At 42.1% G+C, this 20,494-nt stretch overlaps 1 protein-coding gene across 5 annotated transcripts in view; it reads left to right on the top strand.

Moving 5' to 3' along the window:
• Positions 1-20,494, top strand: part of jarid2b (jumonji and AT-rich interaction domain containing 2b) — a 352,517-nt gene that overhangs the window by 303,081 nt on the left and 28,942 nt on the right. For all 5 annotated transcript variants that reach the window (XM_073023952.1, XM_073023955.1, XM_073023954.1 and 2 more), the window contains one exon: positions 10,880-10,972. In XM_073023952.1, coding sequence (XP_072880053.1) covers positions 10,880-10,972 — 93 coding nt within the window. The remainder of the gene's footprint in view (positions 1-10,879; positions 10,973-20,494) is intronic.

Here is a 20,494-nt window from a genome sequence, read left to right as displayed (position 1 = left end):
CAGAAGAATGAAAGGTGACCTCATTGAAATCTATTGAATGGTGAAAGGCCTTGATAGAGTGGTTGTGGAAAAGATATTTCATAAGGTGGGATAGTTTAAGACCAGAGGACACAGCCTCAGAATAGAGGGACATCCTTTCAGAATGAATAGGAGAAATTTCTTTAGCCAGAGAGTGCAGAATCTGTGGAATTCTTTGCCACAGGCAGCTGTGGAGGCCAAGTCTTTATGTATCTTTAAGCTAGAGGTTGATGGATTCCTGATTGGTCAGGAGATGAAGGGTGGGAGGCATGAGATTGGGGCTGAGAGGAGAAAATAGATCATCGTTATCATCATCATCAGGTACCATGCCCAGTTTGAGCTTTGATTGCCATGGCCCACACACTCCTGTTTCGGGTCAAGTGGATCAATTCATTGGTATTCATTTCCAGTTCTCTGGCTGCTGTCTCCATTGTCATTTGTCTTTGTCTTCCTCTTGCTTTCTTCCCTTCAATCTTTCCCATAATTACTCCTCTTTCTAACTCTATTTTAACTCCTCTTTCCTAATCACATGTCTAATGAAGTTATGTTGCCTTTTCATGATCTCATACATTATTTCTCTTTTTGTGCTTGCTCTGTTCATGACATCCTCGTTAGATAATTGTTTCGTCCATGATATTCTTTGCATCCTCAAAAACCACATCTCTGCTGCTTCAATTCATTTCCTCATGTTACTAGATATTGTCCAACATTCTGAGTCATATAACATAACTGGATAAATGTAACATTTCAGTACTCTGAGGCGGGTTGTCATGCCTAGTTTAGTGTTGATCAATATACTCTTCATTGTCGTAAAGGTGTCTTTTGCTATCCTTATTCTTCTTTTGATGTCCATGTCGCACCTGCCATCTGATGTCACCCAGCTTCCTCAGCAGCAAAAGTTCTGTACTTGTTTTGTGTCTTCCCTGTTTATTCTCAGCCTGCAGATAAGATTCTCCTTTTTGGATATGACCATACATTGTCTTTTTGCAAGTAAGTTTTGCAGTTCTTTCTCTGTACTTGCAATTAACACAGTGTCATCCACATATCTGAAATTATTGATGTTTTCACCGCCAACTTTGATTCCCAAGATAGCTCTTATTTTTTGTAATATTGTTTCACTGTACACATTAAACAAATCGGGAGAAAACACACCCTTGTCTAATGTTTCTCTTGATTTTCGTAAACTGACTCACTTCTCTATTCGTTCAGCGGCAGTTTGTTCCCAGTACAGATTTCTGATTAGGCGGAGGCCTATTGAATCTAGATCTAGAGTTTCCTGTAATATTTCAAATAACTTATTGTGCTTCACTTTATCAACTGCTTTTGTGTAGTTGATAAAACAGACAAATCTGTTTGGACTTAAATAGCTCGTTCTGATAGTATCCTTAACATCAATATCGTGTTTCTTGTACCTTTGTCTTTCACAAAACCACATTGTTCTTTACTTATTTCAGCTTGTATCTTACTTTTAGCTCTTGTCATCAAAATTCTTAGAAGTGTCTTGGTGATATGACTCATTAAACTTATGGTCCTATGTAATTCACATTCTATTGCTCCAGGTTTCTTAGGAAGGGTGATAAATACTGATTTTTTTCATCTCTTCTCATATTATTCCAGTCTCCTAAATGTCATTGATTAAATCAGTGAGTTTTTCAATTCCATAATCTTCAAGGGCAATAATTTGTTCTATTACTAATTCACCAGGACCTGCTGCCTTTCCTTTCTTCATCTTATTTATTGCATTACAAACGTCAGATTTTAAAATACTTGGACCTTCAATGTTCTTAATTACTGGTTTTTCGCCTCGATCGTCTTCAAACAATTCCTGAATATACTCAGTCCATCTATTCATAATCTCATCTTTTTCCATGATAGTGGTACTGTCGTTTGCTTTCGAACATCCACCTGAAGAATAGAGGAGCTTTTTACCAGTGATATTCTTGATTTGCGGATGTAACTGCTTTGGATCAATAATAGGGATTCTTTCTAGTTGCTCATATTCCTGGTTTAACCATTCTTCTTTGGCTTTTAGACATAAGCTTTTACCTTTTTTATCTAAAGACTTATATTCTATAGGATTTGCTTTCTTCCCTCTCCTTTCTTCCATTAGATTTTTGATTTCATGTGTCATCGATTTATTCTTCATGCTCTTTTTTTTAGGAATCATTGACTTTGCCGATTCTACCAAGGCATCCTTTAGAGAGTTAAACTTCATTTCTACATGATTGCTATCATTAACAGATTTGATTTTTAGACTTTGAAATCTATTCCTTAATTCAATTGTAATTTTTTGTCTTAAGTTTTCTTCTTTAATTAATTGCGAGTAGTGAAGGGATTTTGCTGCTTTGGTTTTTTAAGTTCTACTTTTACATGACATGTTACTGGGTTATGGTCACTATTACAGTCTGCACCTGGATATGTTTTCTAAATTTCTAAATCTGTGGTTTACAGTAATAAAGTCAATTTGATTTCTGGTGTTATCACCTGGACTTTTCCAGGTTCACAAGCGTCTTGGATGGTTTTTGAAGTAGGTATTCATAATGACCTTATTATTCATCTTACACCATTCTCCCATTTCTCGCCTCTTTCATTTCTTTCCCCTAGTCCAAATTTTCCTATGGTATTTCCATCAGCACCTTGTCCTAATTTCCATTTAGATCTCCCATGACAATAACAATATCTTGAGATTTGCATCCATTCTTTGCTTGTTCAAGCTCTTCATGGAATTTATCTATATCCTCATTTGTTCCATCTGTTGTTGGTACATATACTTGTATAATCAAATGGTTGTCCTCTGAATCTAACAAGGAGCATGCTTTCTGATTTTGCCCAATGTCCTAAAACACTTTCTGCCATGTTTTCATCCAGAAGAATTCCTACTCCATTAGTGTGGGATGTTCCTCAAGAATAAATTAGTGTTTTATTTCTAATCTGACATGTTCCAGGACCTGTCCAATGAACTTCACTAATTCCCATGCTGTTACTCTTTAGTCTTTCCATTTCATTTATCACATTGTCCAATCTTCCTGCTTGATATAGGGTTCTTACATTCCAAGTGACAATAATTTTCTTTTGTGTTACTTGAATTTTATGAGCAGTAGCTTGATGACGGTCGGGGATCCCCTGCTGCCCAGATTCAACCCTACCAAGCGAAGCATCTTCAGAATTGTCTTGAAGATCCTCTTGACGCTGTTGTGCGATAAATCTTGTAAGTTTGACCATGGTTTTCTTAGCAAATAGATTCTAGGAAACCTGGTATCTAGCAACGGTGGTTTGCCTTCCGTTGGGCGAACTGAAGAAATGGCCATTTCTCTTCCCGAATGTTCATCCGTCTGTACTATAGCCGTTGTCATCTGAGGTCCTAGCTCATCCGCCTTCTCTGTCATAAGTTCAGTTACTGAACCTGCCGGATCTGCTGTTGGCCTTCGCTCATATCCTGAGCAAGAACCCTTGCAGGTGCTACCGTTCCGGGTCAGAGCGGCCCTGGGAGCAAAGGGGTAACTCCACTTTCCCCAAAGCTCTGAAAGTCCCCAATCAGAGCCTCATCACTGGTTGCAGTTTAGAAAATGGATCAGCCAGGATGAAGTGGCAGAGAAGACTCGATGGGCCAGGTGGCCTAATTCTGCACCTATGTCTTATGGTCTTAAGGTCTTATCTACTTCAATAAATCCAGCCTAATAAACAATTCTTAATTACGTACTTACTGCCTGCTATGCAGCTGATGTTTAGGACAGTAATGAAAGTCCTCCACCTTTGTATATAAGGATGCTTCATTGAGAGAACTTAATTTGCTAAGTAACCTGCACTGACACCATCCTATCATCTCATTTTTAAAATAAGAAAACACTGTTTGAACGGTTTGATACTAAAATTTTACCGCATCAATAGGCCTGCACTCATGCAGAGACCAGACAGTGTGAGAACAGCAGATTACTTGAATGAGTTTTGTAAATTAGATTGATTTTTACAATAATCCTCTACATTCAGTGTTGGTAACCAAAACTATCCATGTTACCTTAGTTGAATTTAAATTTCCCAGATATTTTGAAGGGTTCCAATTACAGAAGGTGTCATGTAAGAGATTAATAAAGAAGGCAGGATTGCTCACTATGTACTGTGGTGGGTTGAGGACTAGTTAATGGACGGTAAACAGCATATAACTAAATGCTGCTTGTTCTGATTGGGAGACTAACCAATAAGGTGCCACACAGGTTAACACTGAGATCAGAGGTAAAGGTCATCTGAAAGAAAATGGCTGGCCCAGTCAGTACAAATGAGCTATATCAGCAGTTTAATAAAAGCTGCACTAGTAAGCAATGTTAATCCTGCTAGGAAGTGTCTGATGTATAAAGTAAGCCAGGACCCTGTTGACTCGTGAAGCAGCTGTAGGGAGTGGGAGGGGAAAAGGTACATGAATGACTGCATCTTGTTCTGTTTCCTGTGCCTTTGTCTCTGGATCAATGGTCCAGAACACTGGTTATTCATCTTGTAAGTGCACAACTTCACTACACTGCCATGAAATAATCTTCTGTTGGCTTTTAACTAAATTAATGACATTTTCCCACTCATTGTTTATACTTAAAGGATGAGCAACGTAGTCCAAATTTGTTGTTGTACTAAGAACTCATTGAAAAGAAACATTGGAAAGTAGCACATAGATTTGTTTTAAAAATATTTCAATGCAAAAAGCTTTTCAATGCAATTTTTCAAATGCTAAAAAAGCACTCTTATACCATTGTTTTCTGGAGATCATGGTGGTGGAATTTCCACCTTGCTCCTGAACGTACTGCCTTTCACTGGGTTACCTTACCTGCCCCTGGTGTTGCGCACACAGCCCATCCTTCCCCTCTACAGTGTTCACTGCTCCCATTTCTGAATGCTCACTTGCTGTCTTCTCAACCCTTACTAACTGGTTTTAATTGAATTTTCGAAGGACCTACTTCATTCTTTGGGCAACATGCAACTCTACTTTCAAGACCAAGAACCTTGGCTTTAATGCCATGTCAGCCCTTTGCGTATGGAACGTCAGCCTTCTTCCCAGTCCTGGTTGGATGTTCATTCCCCAGACTGAGAAACATCTCCCCAGATGGAGGTATCAGATGGGTCCGAATTGGAGATGCCTTTAATGCCTCCTGATAGTATTCTTTGGTATGCAGCTTCAAAAGCAGTCCTTCCACTGATATGCGTACCATTGTAGATTCGCTTTACAACTGTACCTTTGGTAAAGAAGGGAGAAAATTGGCAAACAAGAGCCCTCATTCTATATAGAATTTTGTCTTTCATATTTTAGAAAAAATTCCTTTGCTATTCTGTGACGATTTTGAGAATAACCTTTTGAGAAAAAGTGTATGTTCCCAGTTGATATTTGAATCGCACAGAGTCAAATATGACTCCTGGAACATTCATTTTTTAAATCTAAATTTTCAGCAAGATAGAACTTAGTTCTTTTATTCAGAGTTCAGTTTCTGTAAATGTGTGTACTGTGAAGCTGAGTTTCACTCTCAAGCATTCTACAGCACATTGTTGTTAAATTAAGAAAAGAAAGCACTTGTTAGTCCAATACAACATTGTCCATGTTGGACACTCCTGGCAATTGTTTTGTAACTTCAAAACATTTAAGTAATTCAAAGGAAGACACAGGAATCCGAAATGTGAGTCTAACTTTGTGTTTACTTTAAGCGAGATGTGCACGCCTCACATGGTAGCGTGATGACATGTGCAATTCGAGTACCTCTACGTATTACCATATCCTGTTACGTTTTTTTCTCTCCAAAACATAAAACTAATCGAAAGAAAAACAAGGGGTCCCAAAAGAAGGGTGTCTTAGTTTCATTTTTACTTTAAGCGAGGCGTGTACTTATGATGTGGTGCCGTTATGATGTATGCCGTTCACATACTTTTACATATAACCTGTAATAAATTATTTTTTAAAAATAATCAAACAATATATTACTCAAATGTTACTGAAATATTAAATACACAACACTCCTCCCTGCTTAGGCATAAACTCCAACTCAATATAGAATGCATCTCAACTATATGCACAGTACAATACTATACAACTACTATACAGACATCCACAGCATAGTAAGTTTTAAATTGTCCCATTCAGGCCTAAAGGATTTCTTATTCTTGTGGGATAACATCTTTCCTGACGGGGATCACTCTACTTGGCAGGTGAGACTTGTTGCTGTGAAACAATTTCAGGTTCTGGGGCCTTCTCCATGGTGGTTGTAGGAGTTGACTCTGAAATTGCAGGAAGTAGTTCTGACAGCATTGGACACCTTTTTTTCTCCTTCCTTTTTTCTTCTTGTTTGTGCATCTTGATCTTGAGGAGGTCACTTAGTTCACTGGACTATTCTCTTATTAATCCTTCTATTCCTCCCTTTACGATCTGATCTCTCCTCTTGATTTGCAAATCCACATCATCCGACAAATCTTCTGTTTTTGTATCTCTGTTGACTTCTTTTTGACCTTCCATTCACCCAGCTGGGCTTTGGTCTTTGCACCTACTTTCACAAGCAGCTTTTTGTCACCCAGTTGAAGTTCATACAATGTTCTTAATTTGCGTAGAATAGATTCTGCTTCTTAATACACAAAAAAAGCCAAGTGCTTGCAACTTTCCTGAAGCTCCTTGAACTCTCTTTGAGCTTAAAATCAAGCCACATTTAGCAAGTAACTGCCAGATTAATATATCAGAAGCATTTTCAGATATTCGCCTACAAAAACTGCTGTAGTCAGACCGCTGCTTTTGTCACTTTCATGATTCCTCTGAGCAACATGGTCCTTCCTTCGTCCGATATGCTTTCCAACCAGAGGCACAGAGCTTGGCACCGACACCTGTTTTCCCTCTGTTAAGTGACAGTTCATAGTGTTTGGCATGGAGAAAGTTGTGGCATCATCCAGTACCTTACTTAATTTGCTTTTGGTTGCCTTCATTGCAGGGGTTGTGGCATGCAAATTGTGGATGGGTCGCCAATCAAGTTGTAGCTGTCTCAGCCAGTCATGCCCCCATAATTCTGGTCCCCCTGTTTTTACAATATAAAAGCCCCATGTGGCTTGTTGGTTGTTGTATTTTTCTGTTATGAATGTCATTCCCACAGGAGTTATCTTTTCTCCAGTACAAGTTCTTCACTGGATATATACAGGCTTCAGTTCAGTATCTTTGAAATGCTGTTCAAACTCATTTTGTGGAATGACTGAAACAGCCGAGCCAGTTCCAATTCCATTTAAATTAATTTGCTGTTCACTCTGGTGTTAGTTATTTTGCTTGTTTGCACATTTTAAAGCTCAAGGCTACGCAATCCTGTGTTGCTGTCGTCATTATCAGATTTTTCATCAACAGCATGCAGTTTAGTGCTCTTTTTAAAAATGCAGCTTGACTTTAGCTTTTTTTCTGCTCTGTGCAGTCCATTTATTATCTGTCAAACTTTGTTACATTTTCTGCAAGTTTTGCCTTTAAGCTTGCATTGGTCTGGTGCATGTGAGCCCCTGTCACAACAGTAACACAGTTTGTTCAGCCAGGCAGTTTTCTGTTTAGACATTGCAATTTTGTTCATGCTCACTTTCATTCCTGACTGCAACTCAATTGTGTCTCTGTCTGGTTTCCATTGAAACATCAATTTCAATTGCACTTATAAATGTGAACTTTGAGTTAGAAGTTGTTTTTGAATGCTTTCTTGTTAGATTCCACAAACTAAATGATCTCTCAGTGTACTGACAATTTCTTCTCTTCACTTCAGCCACATACGCTAAAATGGACTCCCCTTCCTTTTGATTCCGCTTATGAAGCCTCTAAAGCATTCTTCAGTCAGTAATGGCTAAGTGTTCCTGCATTACTTTGACAATATAAGCAAAGCTAATTGCTGCTGGTTTGGTTGGAGCAGTCAAACTTGAAGCAAACTGTATGCCTTTAATGCATGCAGCAGAATTGGTACTTGTTACTCATTGGCTATTCCATTTGCATAAAAAGATTGTTCGATTAGCTCACAATAAATGAGCCAGTTATCTCTTGTGGAATCAAATGCAGCAACGTTCTAATGTAGCCAACCATTTCTGCTCTTTTTATAATTATTATCACCTGGTAGTCATTCTTCATGAACTAGTGAATTCTTCTGTTTTCTGCCCATTTTAACTCAACGGTCTCTGCATGTGGTGGGCTGCATTTATTTACTTGCTATTTCTCGCTGCATTTTTAGAAAAATTTGAACATCTGGCTGTGCTTCAGTAGGTCAGTAGCCATCTTGGGTTCAGTTTAAAAATACCTACTTGCCACTGTTATATTTTTATCTTCAAAACATTAAACTAATTCAAAGGAAGACACAGGAATCCATAATCTTAACATTGTGTTTACTTGAAATGAGGCATGCATGTATGATGTGGTAGTGTGATGACGTATGCAATTCACGTATTTTTACATATAACCATAATTAGTTATATAAACGAAGAATGCTTAATCAAGCAATATATTTACAAGACTACTCAATTATTACTGAAATATTAAAATACACAATAAAATTTACCCGGCAACTGACATTAAACATTGCTCTTTGTTGAAGCTCATCCTTGGAGCTTCCTCATGATGTCATTATGTCAAGGATGAATTGTATTTGCCTAACATGTTAATACATCCTTAATGTCTTCAAAATAATCTCAAATGTTAGGAAAAAAACTTTTGAAGTGTTTACTTTGTGATTTATCCAATTTACTTGTGCTGCTGTTTCTCATTGTGAAAAAGTAGTCAATTTTATGATTGGTTAACCACAAAGAAATGAAGTCTATTGGCATCAGACTTGTGGTTAAGTAGGACTGCGCTTGCATTAATTAACATTGGCTGTGTATGTGCTTCTAATGGTCTTTACTATTATTCCACAATAGAATGAATAACTGCCCTCTGTTCTGACTTCAGTATGTCTACTGTTGTAATGTTAACTGACATTACTAATTGATATATCCATGTACAAAGACTTACATTTAAGAGCAGGTGACTACTTCCCCACTGCAGTGGTAAACCCTCTTGCACTGAGTCAAAGAATAGCGGCTCCCGGCCACAGCACTTGAGGTATGAATTCAAGATCTAGCATTATCATTCAATGTAATGCAGAGGACATACAGAATCAGAGGTGCAGCCTTTTGGATGAGAGAGTAAAAGAGAACCCTTGTAACATTTGTGATAGAGAACAAAATTACTGTGCACCAATCATAAACACAGGGCTGGTCCTCACATCCTGTTGCATAGTATTTATAAACCAAACAGTAAACCTTTTAAAATAAAAACATAAATCATCATTGCATTGGTCCGATCTTACTGTGTCCACATAGCTGGTCTGAAGAGACGAACACAACTGGATTTCAGACTTGTAGAACTTTTAGAAGATTGCTATATGAATCTTAAGGTGTGTTTTCTGTTACAATTTCTGGTCAAGTATTTATTACAGATTTTTATTTAGAGATGCAGTACGATAGCGGGCCCTTCCGGCCCAATGAGCCTGCGCCGCCCATTTACACCCTTGTCATCTACTGATCCATACATATTAGGAATGTGGGAGGAAACCAGAGTACCAAGAGGAAAGCTACACAGTCACGGGGAGGGTGTGCTAACTCTGTATAGGCAGCTGTGGGAATTGAACCCCAATCACTGTAAAATGATGCATTAACTGCAACCTACTATGTACTGCCCTTTATGTTAAGTAGTTCTTCATTCTGGGGAGAAAAGTGTATTTGATTCAGAGTTAATACCGTAACTTTACTGTCATGTGTTACAGCAATGATGTAATTGCTTGTGAATTAAATGCAATATAATAGTGCAAAGTTTGTTTGTGAACTCTAACAATTAATTTATTATGGGAAGGATTAAGCAACTCTTGATGGACATTACTGTTATGGGTTAGGGTAGAAATCCAGGCAACCAGTATGGTGACATGGGGAAACTTTCCTCTGCTGTCTTTGTGTCGCATTTGTACCTTCTGATTGTCAGTTCTTGGGAGCCATCACTTTACTGATGCCTTTCCTAAAGTAGACGCTTGCCATTCGTCTCACTGCCAAGCCTGAAGGACCAGCATAGTCCCTGAGTCTGGGAAAGCTCTACTCTTGTTCAGGTAGTGTCATGGGATCCTTGTGTGAGAAATGCAGGAGTGCTTGAAATGGATAAATGGATAGTTCCCAGCTTACAACACAATTGACCTCCTAAACTGTTTCAACTCAAACTGAAATGAGTAACAACGAGATCGTAGAGACAGCAATAGAGAAAGTGCAGGAAGAACAGCTGCCAGCTGGCCTCGCTGAGCAAGTTTTTCTGAGAACTTCCAGCTCTGCTTGGCCTCAACCAGCCTGATTGTTATAGTTCTGCTGTGGTTGGGAGTATAGAAGGCAGATGGAAGTCCCGTGTTTCCACCTTGCAGATGGAAGTCCGACAGACCAGACCAGCAGTAACTAGCAAATCCATCCCCATCCTTCCCGCTGTTCTCCCAGATATTCATTTGTGTTCATGGTGTGTCTGTAAATCAGATGTTTGTTACCTGGGGAGAAACTGTAATATCTGGTCCACCTGATACTACAGGCAGTGCTTTATCATCTGAAGCAGCGGACAGCATCTCCAACAGTGTCACCCACCCTCAGGTTGACTGGGTAGAAGTACATCCTGATTTTGAGTGTTGTGTGATGAGGCACTCAGGGTGTCATTGCCATGTAGAAGAGGCGCCCACGTCAAGGAGGACTGGAAATCTGCCCATCTAGATGATGGAGAGTGATTGATTATGCTTGGCCTCCTGCTTTGGTCTAAGGTGTCCTGGGAAACCACACTGTTGGACAGGAATGGTTACATTATCTTGGACTCTAAATTGAGTTTTCTTTTTGTGCACAGGGGCGATCGGTATCGTTGACTACATTTTATCGGACAGCTAGAAACACGATGAACATGTGCTTTAATAAGGAGCCAACGGCAGCTGAAGTGGAGGTAGGACCCTGTGGCAGTTATACCTTTGCTTCAATGCTTGGTTAGTATTTGGCACAGAGAGGCAGTTATTGTGTACATTCTTCCCAGAAACAGTGTTGTTCTGCTTGTTATACCGGTTCTGTGATTATAAAATTTTAATGTGTCTTTTAGAAGTGAAGTTTGGCCTGTGTATTCTGTGGATTGGATAGAATCGTTTGCCCATTTGCACTTCCAAGAGACCACAGACGGCCATGTAGTTCCCCAAGCCAGCTCTGCAGTTCACTTGAGATCAGGATTGTGGCTGTCCCTGTTACTCAATCCTACCTCCCTGCTTCAATCTCACACCCCTGAATCCAGAATTCACTGATCACAGTCTCAAATCTACCTCAATTACAGAAAATTTAGTAGCTGTCTTGGGTGAGGTGTTCCATACATTCATAACGTCTCTGAGCAAAGAAATTTTCTATCATAAACCTCAGCGACTGCCCACGCACTCTAGTCCTAGACTCTCTACCCTGAGGAAGTAACCTTTCAGCATCTGTCAATCTTCCTCAGAACCTTGTATCTGTGAATGAGATTACGTTTCCTCTACCCTCCAGTCAGTATAGTTCTGTTCCATTCTACCTTGTCATTGGACCATTAGTAAGTCAGCATTACCTAGATTCCAAACCTCTTGAGGGTATTTCGACCAAAACTGCATATAACATGCCAAGTGTGCTCTCATCCAAAATTAATACTATTGCAGAACAACGACCTCATTTTCATAGTACAATCCACATGTTGCAGAAGATCAGTGCATCGTTTGACTTCCCACCTGTTTACTGCAACTTCTCCTGCCATGTTCTTTTTCCTCCCTCCTCTTCCCATCGAAGTGGATAACTTTTAATCTTCCTGCATATTTCACCGTGTGCCGCCTGAGTGCCTTTTCTACTTTTAACCCTGGTCTCAATCCCTGTAAACTTGGACATGTTGCACTTTTCACAGTATTTTAATTATCTTCTGACGTCAATGCAGATTGTAGAAAGATTACGAATAATTGCAGGCATGGCGGCAACCCACTGGTAAAATCCTGCCACCCTGAAAATGATTGTTTATTTCCACTCGGTTCTCTGATTAACCTGTTCTCTACCCACATCAATGTATCTCCAAACAAAAGGAATTCAGTTCTGTATGACTATCATTTATATTGCCACTCCACAGGTGCATTCACTTGTTCCCTTTACCTAGCCTGCTAGATTTCTCCATTTAAAAAAATACTGAACTTGGGAGATACAATTTCTGCTTCTTAGAACCATGTCAACTGTACTTAATGATTCCCGAGGTCTTGAACCACATTCTTAATGAGCATTTTTCTGACTGACGTCAGACTGGGCTCCTTTGTTCTGGTCTACCATTCGATCATGGCTGATTTATTTTCCCTCTCAGCTCCAATGTCCTCCTGCCTTCTCTCCATATCCCTTCGTGCCCTGACTAATCAAGAGCCTATCGTCCTCTGCCCTAAATATTCCCAGTGACTTGGCCTCCACAGTCACCTGTGGCAACAAAGTCCATAGATTTACCTTCAATGTACCGACTGTAACATGTGACCTATTATTAACACAGAAATAAGTAGCAATGGGCTATTTACCCTTAGAGTCTGCTTTGCCAATCAGTACACTAGTGGCTGATCTTCATCTCAATACCCCATTCATGCCCCTTAATGTCTCTTGCATTTACAAGTAAATCCATCTCTGTTTTCAGTGCACTAATCTCTCCACGGCACTGCATCCCAGAGGCTCATCATTCTCTGAGTGAAGAAATGTCTTTGCCCATCAGTTTCAAATCACTTGTCTTGTTACCTTGTAAGGCATTCGTCAGAACGCTTGGAGTATTGTGAGAAGTTTTGGGCCCTTATCTAAGGAAGGTTGTGCTGGCATTGGAGAAGGTTCAGAGGAGGTTTGTGCCTGTACCCAGTGGAATTTAGAAGAATGAGGAGAAATCTCTTTGAAACCTATCGAGCATTGAAAGGCCTAGATAGAGAGGGTTTCTTAAGGTTGTTATAGCTGGGGGTGGCATTGGGGATAAGCTCCCACTACCTATTGTACGCTCCCAATGGTAAAACAGTTGCTTTGCACAAATGGGCTTGTCAGCCATGTTTGGCAGCTCACCTAGGAGAAGGAAATCTCTGATTTCAAAACTCCACTGCCTTACGGTTATACCCTGTCATGGGAAGGCTTCGGGAGTAAACCCTGAGGGAAAAATCCAGAGGTAGACTCCTTAAGGTAGTCGTACTTTAAGAGTTCAATGCTGCCTGGCGGCTTCTGCGACGCTGCTGGTACCAAACCATATCAGTCTCTGACATTCCTTTGGTTTCATTAGCTGTGTGGAGATGGGGACCCTGCCCTGGTTTATGTATCAAATAGACAATAGACAGCTGGGACGCAACATCAATGGTCAATCCCAACCATCGGAGGTCCTCAAGATAGAGTGAATATGGAGAGGGTGGGGAACCAGAGAGCGCTGCCTCAGAATTATGTCCCTTTAGAGCAGAGGCGAGGAATTTCTTAAGCCAGAGGGTGATAAAATAAACTGCCACAGATATCTGTGGAGGCTAAAGATACTTGAAGTGGAGGCTGATAAGTTCTTGACTACTAAGGGCCTCAAAGATTGCAGGGAGAAGGCAGGAGAATGGGATTGAGAGCAATAATAATTTGGCATTGATAAAATGACAGAGCAGGATCGATGGGCCAGATGGCCTAAATTTTTACCTATATCTTATGGTCTTGTAGACTAACTTGAGTCTATGACCCCTTTCCCTAGATCACTCAGCAAGGGGAAATGTACTCCCTGCATCCAATCAGCTTAGCCCTGTCAGAATTATGTTTCAATGAGATCCTCTCTTATTTTTCCAAGCTCTAGTAAAAGCAAATCTAGTCAGCCCAATGTTCATGTTACAGTACTACCTATACAATAGTTGCTTTGAGTCTGATTATCTTTAATTAACAGTATGGATTTCAATGAGTGCACCCCATTTGTCATTGGCCCAACCTTGTAGGTTGAGCCTGTTTTATCTGAAGTTGAGCAGTGAAGTCCCATATCGTGAACAGTGTACTCAAGTGGGTTCACAAACATGACTCCTTGCAATACTCTTCTGGAAGCCATTGGCCAGCAGCCCTGACGTTTCTCAAAGCTGTTGATGACATTCAGAAATTATTGGAAAATAACTAATTGATCCCTTTAATTATTCCAGACACTTAATTGGATGAATGCCAAGAGAAGCTGCTGTCAAAGCTTCGAGCCAGTAGAGGTTTCTTACTGTTTGTGCACTCACCTTGTTCTGCATACAAACAGCAATATCCAAATCCTTGCATTTCAATCCAGCCAATTCCATTGCATTAGAGATGAAATAGCCAAAAGGTAGATTTGGAAATTAAAAGGCTTGTCAGTCACATTTTCATAAAGAAATACCTATACTTGGACCACTTTCTTTATTGAACCTCATAATTTTGTCTGTTCTGCCTCCAAGAGGACTGCACTTACTACTTTCTACGTAACAGCAGTTAAAGTATTATTATCTGTTTCCTGGTCATTTGCAATCCCATGCCACCTTTCCCCAAATTAAAATTTTACTTGTTTCTAAAGCATTTCCAGTCTCTTTGTACTATGTTTTAATCAAATGCCATACAAAAACATGAATAGGTTACTCTCCCCCCTCCCCCAGAGTGTTTATTTCTTATTAGAATATGTAATTGCTGAGAATTATGAAATATTTAAAAAATGTTAGCATTGTTATCTATGCTTTGCCTTGTAATTTATTCCCCAGTGTGCTTTAATCAATGGAGCCCAAATATTCATAATTGGCTTGACCTTTTTTGACTGAACATTGTTCCTCTGTAAAGCTCTGCCAAGTAATTCATGTGTTCTTCTGCCATTAAACCTTATTTAGGGCTCAAGTTGATTGGCAAGCAATTTTGAATTAGGAACCCAGAGATTAGAATACTTGCCACTCCAGACTGAAGCCAGGTGGAGTATGAATCTAATGTTTGCATCCAAACTGGTTCATGATATTCTTAGTGGTTTGGAAGGTGAATGTATTCTTGATTTGGCTCTTCACCCAAAGCGCTGTAAGTGAAACTGGCAGGATGCTACCAGTCCTGAACTCAGAAACCTAGCCAGGTTGAAGGCATGTAGTATCTGCACTAATCATATCAGGAATGCTGCTGCATTCAGTTCTGGTTGCCATCTTATTCTGGGTGGGATATTTGACTTGACTTACTGTCTGTTAGGCCACTGGCTTTTAGTGCAGCAATGAAGGTCTTCTGTCTGTGGCAGTGTTCTTTGTTGTGTCTCTGTTGTCACTGCTGTCAGTTGTGCAAGTCCCAGGTGGAGACTCGGGGATATTGCCACACTCAGATGTAGAAGGATTCTTCATTGCTATTTCCGTAACAGTTTTGCTTTACCAGTCAGGGTTGTTAGCCCTGAGATGAACCCCCGAACCTAGATGACTGGTGGACCATTCTTAGTCTGTCCTCTACCCTTTGACCTGTTTGGCATGGGTGACCCTACCAAGAGCCAAAGCAGAAAACCCTGATTCCAGCCAACGTAGCTCTCCAAACCACAACATGGTTGTGGTTCTCTTGATGGATTCTGGGTGGGATAATGTAAACTAAGTTGATTCCAAGTGTCAGAGAAGCTCTGAAGATGCAGAAAGCTGACAACATTTGAAAGTAGTTTATCAGAAAATATTCTGTGGAGTTCGTGTTTGTGTGTCTATGACATTGGCTGCCATTTAGTGGAAGAATAGGAAATTATATTGAGGTTCAAGAATTACAGAGCCAGTGATAAATGGTGGGGGGACTTCAGCTTTTCAAGCACATTTTGTGGCAATAACATAAATGACATAAAGGGGAACAGATTTATTTAGTGTGTCAGAGGATTATGGTGAAACGGGGCAGGATTTTGGGAAGTGGTGATTTATGGCATAGGTGAAACAAGGAAAAAAACACAGTGCCACCTGAAGTGAGAGCAGCTGAATGGGAAGAGGGGTGATTACAATGGGCAGAGAATGGACCTGGTAAGAGTAAATGAAAATCCATGGGCAGCTAACAAGAGTAATTTAAAGCTGAGGTGAGGGCTTGGAGAAGAGTAAATTTATTAACTGCTGTGGGAACATGAAGATGAAAGAGCAGAATATTGACATGGTTGAGCAGATTGTATTAGGAAGAGTTCAGGTTTAATGAAGTCTTTCAGCATAAAGGATCCAAGCAGGGGAATAATTGTAAAAGGTCAAGACAAGATGTACTGGTAATAAACTTCCTCCCAATTCCCAACAATGTGCTGGTTTGAGAGTTAATTGGCCACAAAATGTTCTCTACTTGGGAAGTATTGATGGCAATGTGTGGAGAATAAGCTTGGACAGGTGTAAGTGGGTGTATGATGGTTGCATGGACTTGGCACGTTGTAAGATGTGAATCTAGTACTGAAGATTGGTTGGGATGGGGGATGTATCCTCAGTGATAGAAGATAAAATGAGTAATGAAATGCTGGAGACAATCCCTGGCTCGGAGAACAAAATATGGGTACAGGTAAGAAATTGTTTAAAGAAAGGAACGTGTTACAAAACAGAAAACTCGGCTGATGAAGGTGGGTTTGTGAAAAGAGGAACGGTTAACACTTGTCATTTATTCTGAGGACACTCTGTCTTGTGATGGTTAGTAGTTTTTGCTCTACAGATGCTGCAGCATTTTCCAGAATTTTCTGTTTTCTAAATTTCAATTTCCCAGCATCTGTAGTTCCTTTTGATTTTTGGAGAATAATAATCTTTCTAATAGTTCCTGAATTGAACAGAATATTAATCAACAAAAAATAATAAGTTTGGAACATAATTATGGGAGGTTTGTGCTATGCAGTTAAACAAGACACAAGGCATCTTAGGGAATGAAACCAGCTCACTTAGTATCCATCAATGAGACATTTTGTGAAAAGTTGATAGTAATTTAGAATTTCACTCTGAATTTGACAGTGAGCATTGTTGAACAGGAGTCGGCAGGTGGTGTACTGGCATCTGCACTGGATTTTCAGGCGAGTGGTCAAGGGTTCAAGTCCGGCTAGCTCCTTGCAACTTTTTCCGTCTGTGCTGGGTTGAGCATCGAGCTGGCAACTCAGCCTCATAAGAAACAAACAGAATGCTAAAGAAACAGCAAGGTTGCCGCCCTTGCGTGGACAACAATTATTGTTGAACAGAGATGAGATGTGACCTCAGGGTGAATTGTGAAATCAGAATCAAATGCCAAATGGATTGAGCAATGGCACAAAGGATTTGAAAAACCTCAAAAAAACTGAGAAATAGAAACTCCAAAGGGAAGGTGTTTCACCAGAGTCTAACATTAGAATTCAAGCAGAGTGTTATTTTAAAAAAAAAAGATGATTATTGCAAGAACTTTCTTTAAAAAAAAATCAGAGTGGGTAAAAAATAAAATAAAAATAGAATAAAGAATATGAAATCAGAGTGAAATATTAAAAACACCTTTAGAAGAATTTGCTCAATATAAAAAGGGCAGGAGAATGAAAAGTAGACTGATTATTTGGACACCAAGGCAGGTGAATTTGTAAGTAAAGAAAATGACTGAGACAGCAGACAGGGATATACTGAGCATTAGAGGTATGACACGAAGCATGGCTATAATTAGAGGAAAGAACAGAATAATTTACATCAGTGAAATAAAAGCTGCCAAAGCACCTGAAGGCTTTTAAAGTTTGTGACTTCCATCGTGGGGTTCGAAAGTGTTTCATCTAACAAAATTCCCCAGAGCTTTTTTCCCCCAAATCAATTGAACAATTGGAAATGTAATGTTGCTGTTTAGGGATTGAGTGAAAACACAAAATGATGAATTGCCACAGTGTGGCGACCCACTTACTGCGCAGGCGAACCGGCTCACAAATAGCCAGCGCGGGGGGGTGGGGGGGGAGAGACTTTAGTAATGCACCTCTGATGTCATTTCTGCCCGGAGAGGGCGGGCACTAGGGATTAAATGCCAGCGTTGCGAAGTTTGAATAAACTAGTCTCGAAACGACTTACCAACTGCGTGTCGTTATTTCAGTGATGTGTGTAGCACATCGCTACATTGGTGACCCCGACGGTCCAAACGGGATTTGGACCAAAGATGACCGACTCTTCATCTGTTCACGCAGTTTCGCTAAAACTGCCGACTTTCTGGACGCTGCGACCAAGCAGAAGCCCAGTTCCAGATTCGACAGATATCTTCTGATTCCACGTGTTACTATCACATGGTGAGCGCCCTTGACCAGGAGACGGCCGCCCAGGTTGCGGATTTCATACAGTCGCCCCCGGAAGAAGGTAAATATGAAGCATTCAAAACGCTGCTCTTTGGGACCTTTGGCCTCTCGGCGTGAGCGGGGTGCCCGCCTGCTTCACCTGGACGGTTTGGGAGACAAACTGCCATCAGCATTGATGAACGAGATGCTGTCCCTGGCTGACGGACACAAGCCCTGCCTCATGTTCGAGCAAGCGTTCCTAGAGCGACTGCCCGAGGACATACATCTGCTGTTGGCCGACGCAGATTTCAGCGACCCCCGGAAGGTGGCAGCCCGGGCAGACGTGCTGTGGAAAGCTAAGAGGGAGAGCGTGGCGTCCGTCGGTCAGATTACCAGGCCACGCGCCGAACAGCAGACCAGACCAGGCCTGGCAACTACACTGAGGCAGGAGTGAGGAGGACAGTGAACAGTGGTGTTTCTACCACCAGCGGTGGGGCACAGAAGCCCGCCGTTGTCGCCCGCCCTTCAAGGGCCAGGGCCAGCTGCCGCTAATGACTATGGCGGCTGGCCACCAGGACAGCCTCTTGTATGTCTGGGACAGTTGGGACGCCGCTTCTTGGTCGACACCGGAGCGGAAATCAGCGTTTTGCCCCCGACGGGGTGTGACACCCGCAACAGGAAGCCAGAACCCACCCTGAGGGCCGCAAACGGTAGCATGATACGGACCTACGGCACCCGCACAGTGCAGCTGCAGTTCGGTGCCAGCCGGTTCACATGGGACTTCACACTGGCCGCCGTGGTCCAACCACTCCTGGGGGCGGACTTCTTGTGAACTCACAGCCTGCTGGTCAACTTGCAAGGGAAAAGACTGGTACATGCCGAGACTTTCCAGACGTTCTCCCTGCGTGAAGCCAAGTTGCCAGCCCCACACCTGGACTCCATCACGCTGTCGGACAACGAATTCACCAGAATCCTGGCGGACTTTCCATCGAATCTGGCACTGCAGTCTCGGGTTTGCAGCTGCAGGACTTTCTTGTAGGCCCAGGTGAGACGACCCTCCTGTGCGACGTGGCTACCGGCCAACCTTGCCCCATCGTCCCGGCAGCCCGGAGGCAGCGAGTTTTCGACTCCATACACGGTTTGGTGCACCCATCTATCAGGACAACAGTCCAGCTGGTCTCTAGCAAGTTCGCGTGGCACGGACTTCGCAAGCAGGTCAGTGAATGGGCCAGAACGTGCGCGCAGTGCCAAACAGCCAAGGTGCAGCGGCACACTAAAGCCCCACCGCAGTAGTTCGAACCCACCCACCGGAGGTTCGACCACATTCATGTGGATATTGTGGGCCCCCTACCAGTGTCCCGAGGAGCGCGGTACCTCCTAACTATGGTAGACCGGTTCACGAGGTGGCCAGAGGCCGTCCCGCTCACCGACAGATCTACCGATTCCTGTGCCCGAGCACTGATCGCAACCTGGGTAGCACGCTGCAGGGTACCGGCCCACATTACCTCCGACAGAGGCGCCCAGTTCACCTCCAGCCTGTGGTCGGCTGTGGCCAGCCTGCTGGGAACGCAGCTACACCACGCAACTGCCTACCACCCACAGTCGAACGGACTGGTGGAACGCTTCCTCCATCACTTGAAGTTGGCTCTCATGGCCCACCTGAGAGGACCTAACTGGGTGGAAGTGCTTCCCTGGGTCCTGCTTGGAATTCACACAGCATCCAAAGAGGATCTGCACGCCTTGTCGGCCGAGTTGTGTACGACGCACCCCTGGCCGTCCCGGGAGAGTTCATACCAGCCCCAAGCAAGAGGAAGAACCCGCAGCAGTCCTGGACAGGCTACGTGAAAGGCTTGGCAAACTGGCCCCCGTACCAACTTCACAGCATGGACGGACCCCGACCCATGTACCTAAAGACCTGCAGAACTGTAAGTTTGTGTTTGTACAAAGGGGCGGACACCGGGCACCGCTACAGCGGCCATACGAGGGGCCGTTCAAGGTGATCAACAACAAAGGGGTTCATGTACGTTCTGGACATTGGGTGGAAAGCGGAGGTTTTCACGGTGAACCGACTCAAACCAGCCCATGTGGACTTGGCGCAGCCGGTCGAGGTTCAGGCACCGTGGTGCAGAGGCAGACCTCCCAAACAGCGGCTGATCCAGATTGGGGGGGGTGTATCGCCGGTTCAGGTTGTTTGAATTGCTTGATAATATTTGCAAATAGATGAGGCAGGAGTGCAGCATGCAGAGGACAAGAGATCACTTGCCTCTGTGTGCTGTGGGCTGTCTAGCA

The sequence above is a fragment of the Hemitrygon akajei genome, chromosome 20 (assembly GCF_048418815.1).
Source record: "Hemitrygon akajei chromosome 20, sHemAka1.3, whole genome shotgun sequence".
NCBI classification, from domain to species: domain Eukaryota; kingdom Metazoa; phylum Chordata; class Chondrichthyes; order Myliobatiformes; family Dasyatidae; genus Hemitrygon; species Hemitrygon akajei.
Note: the sequence above shows the minus strand (reverse complement) of the source record. Positions and strands in the feature narration are given on the sequence as shown.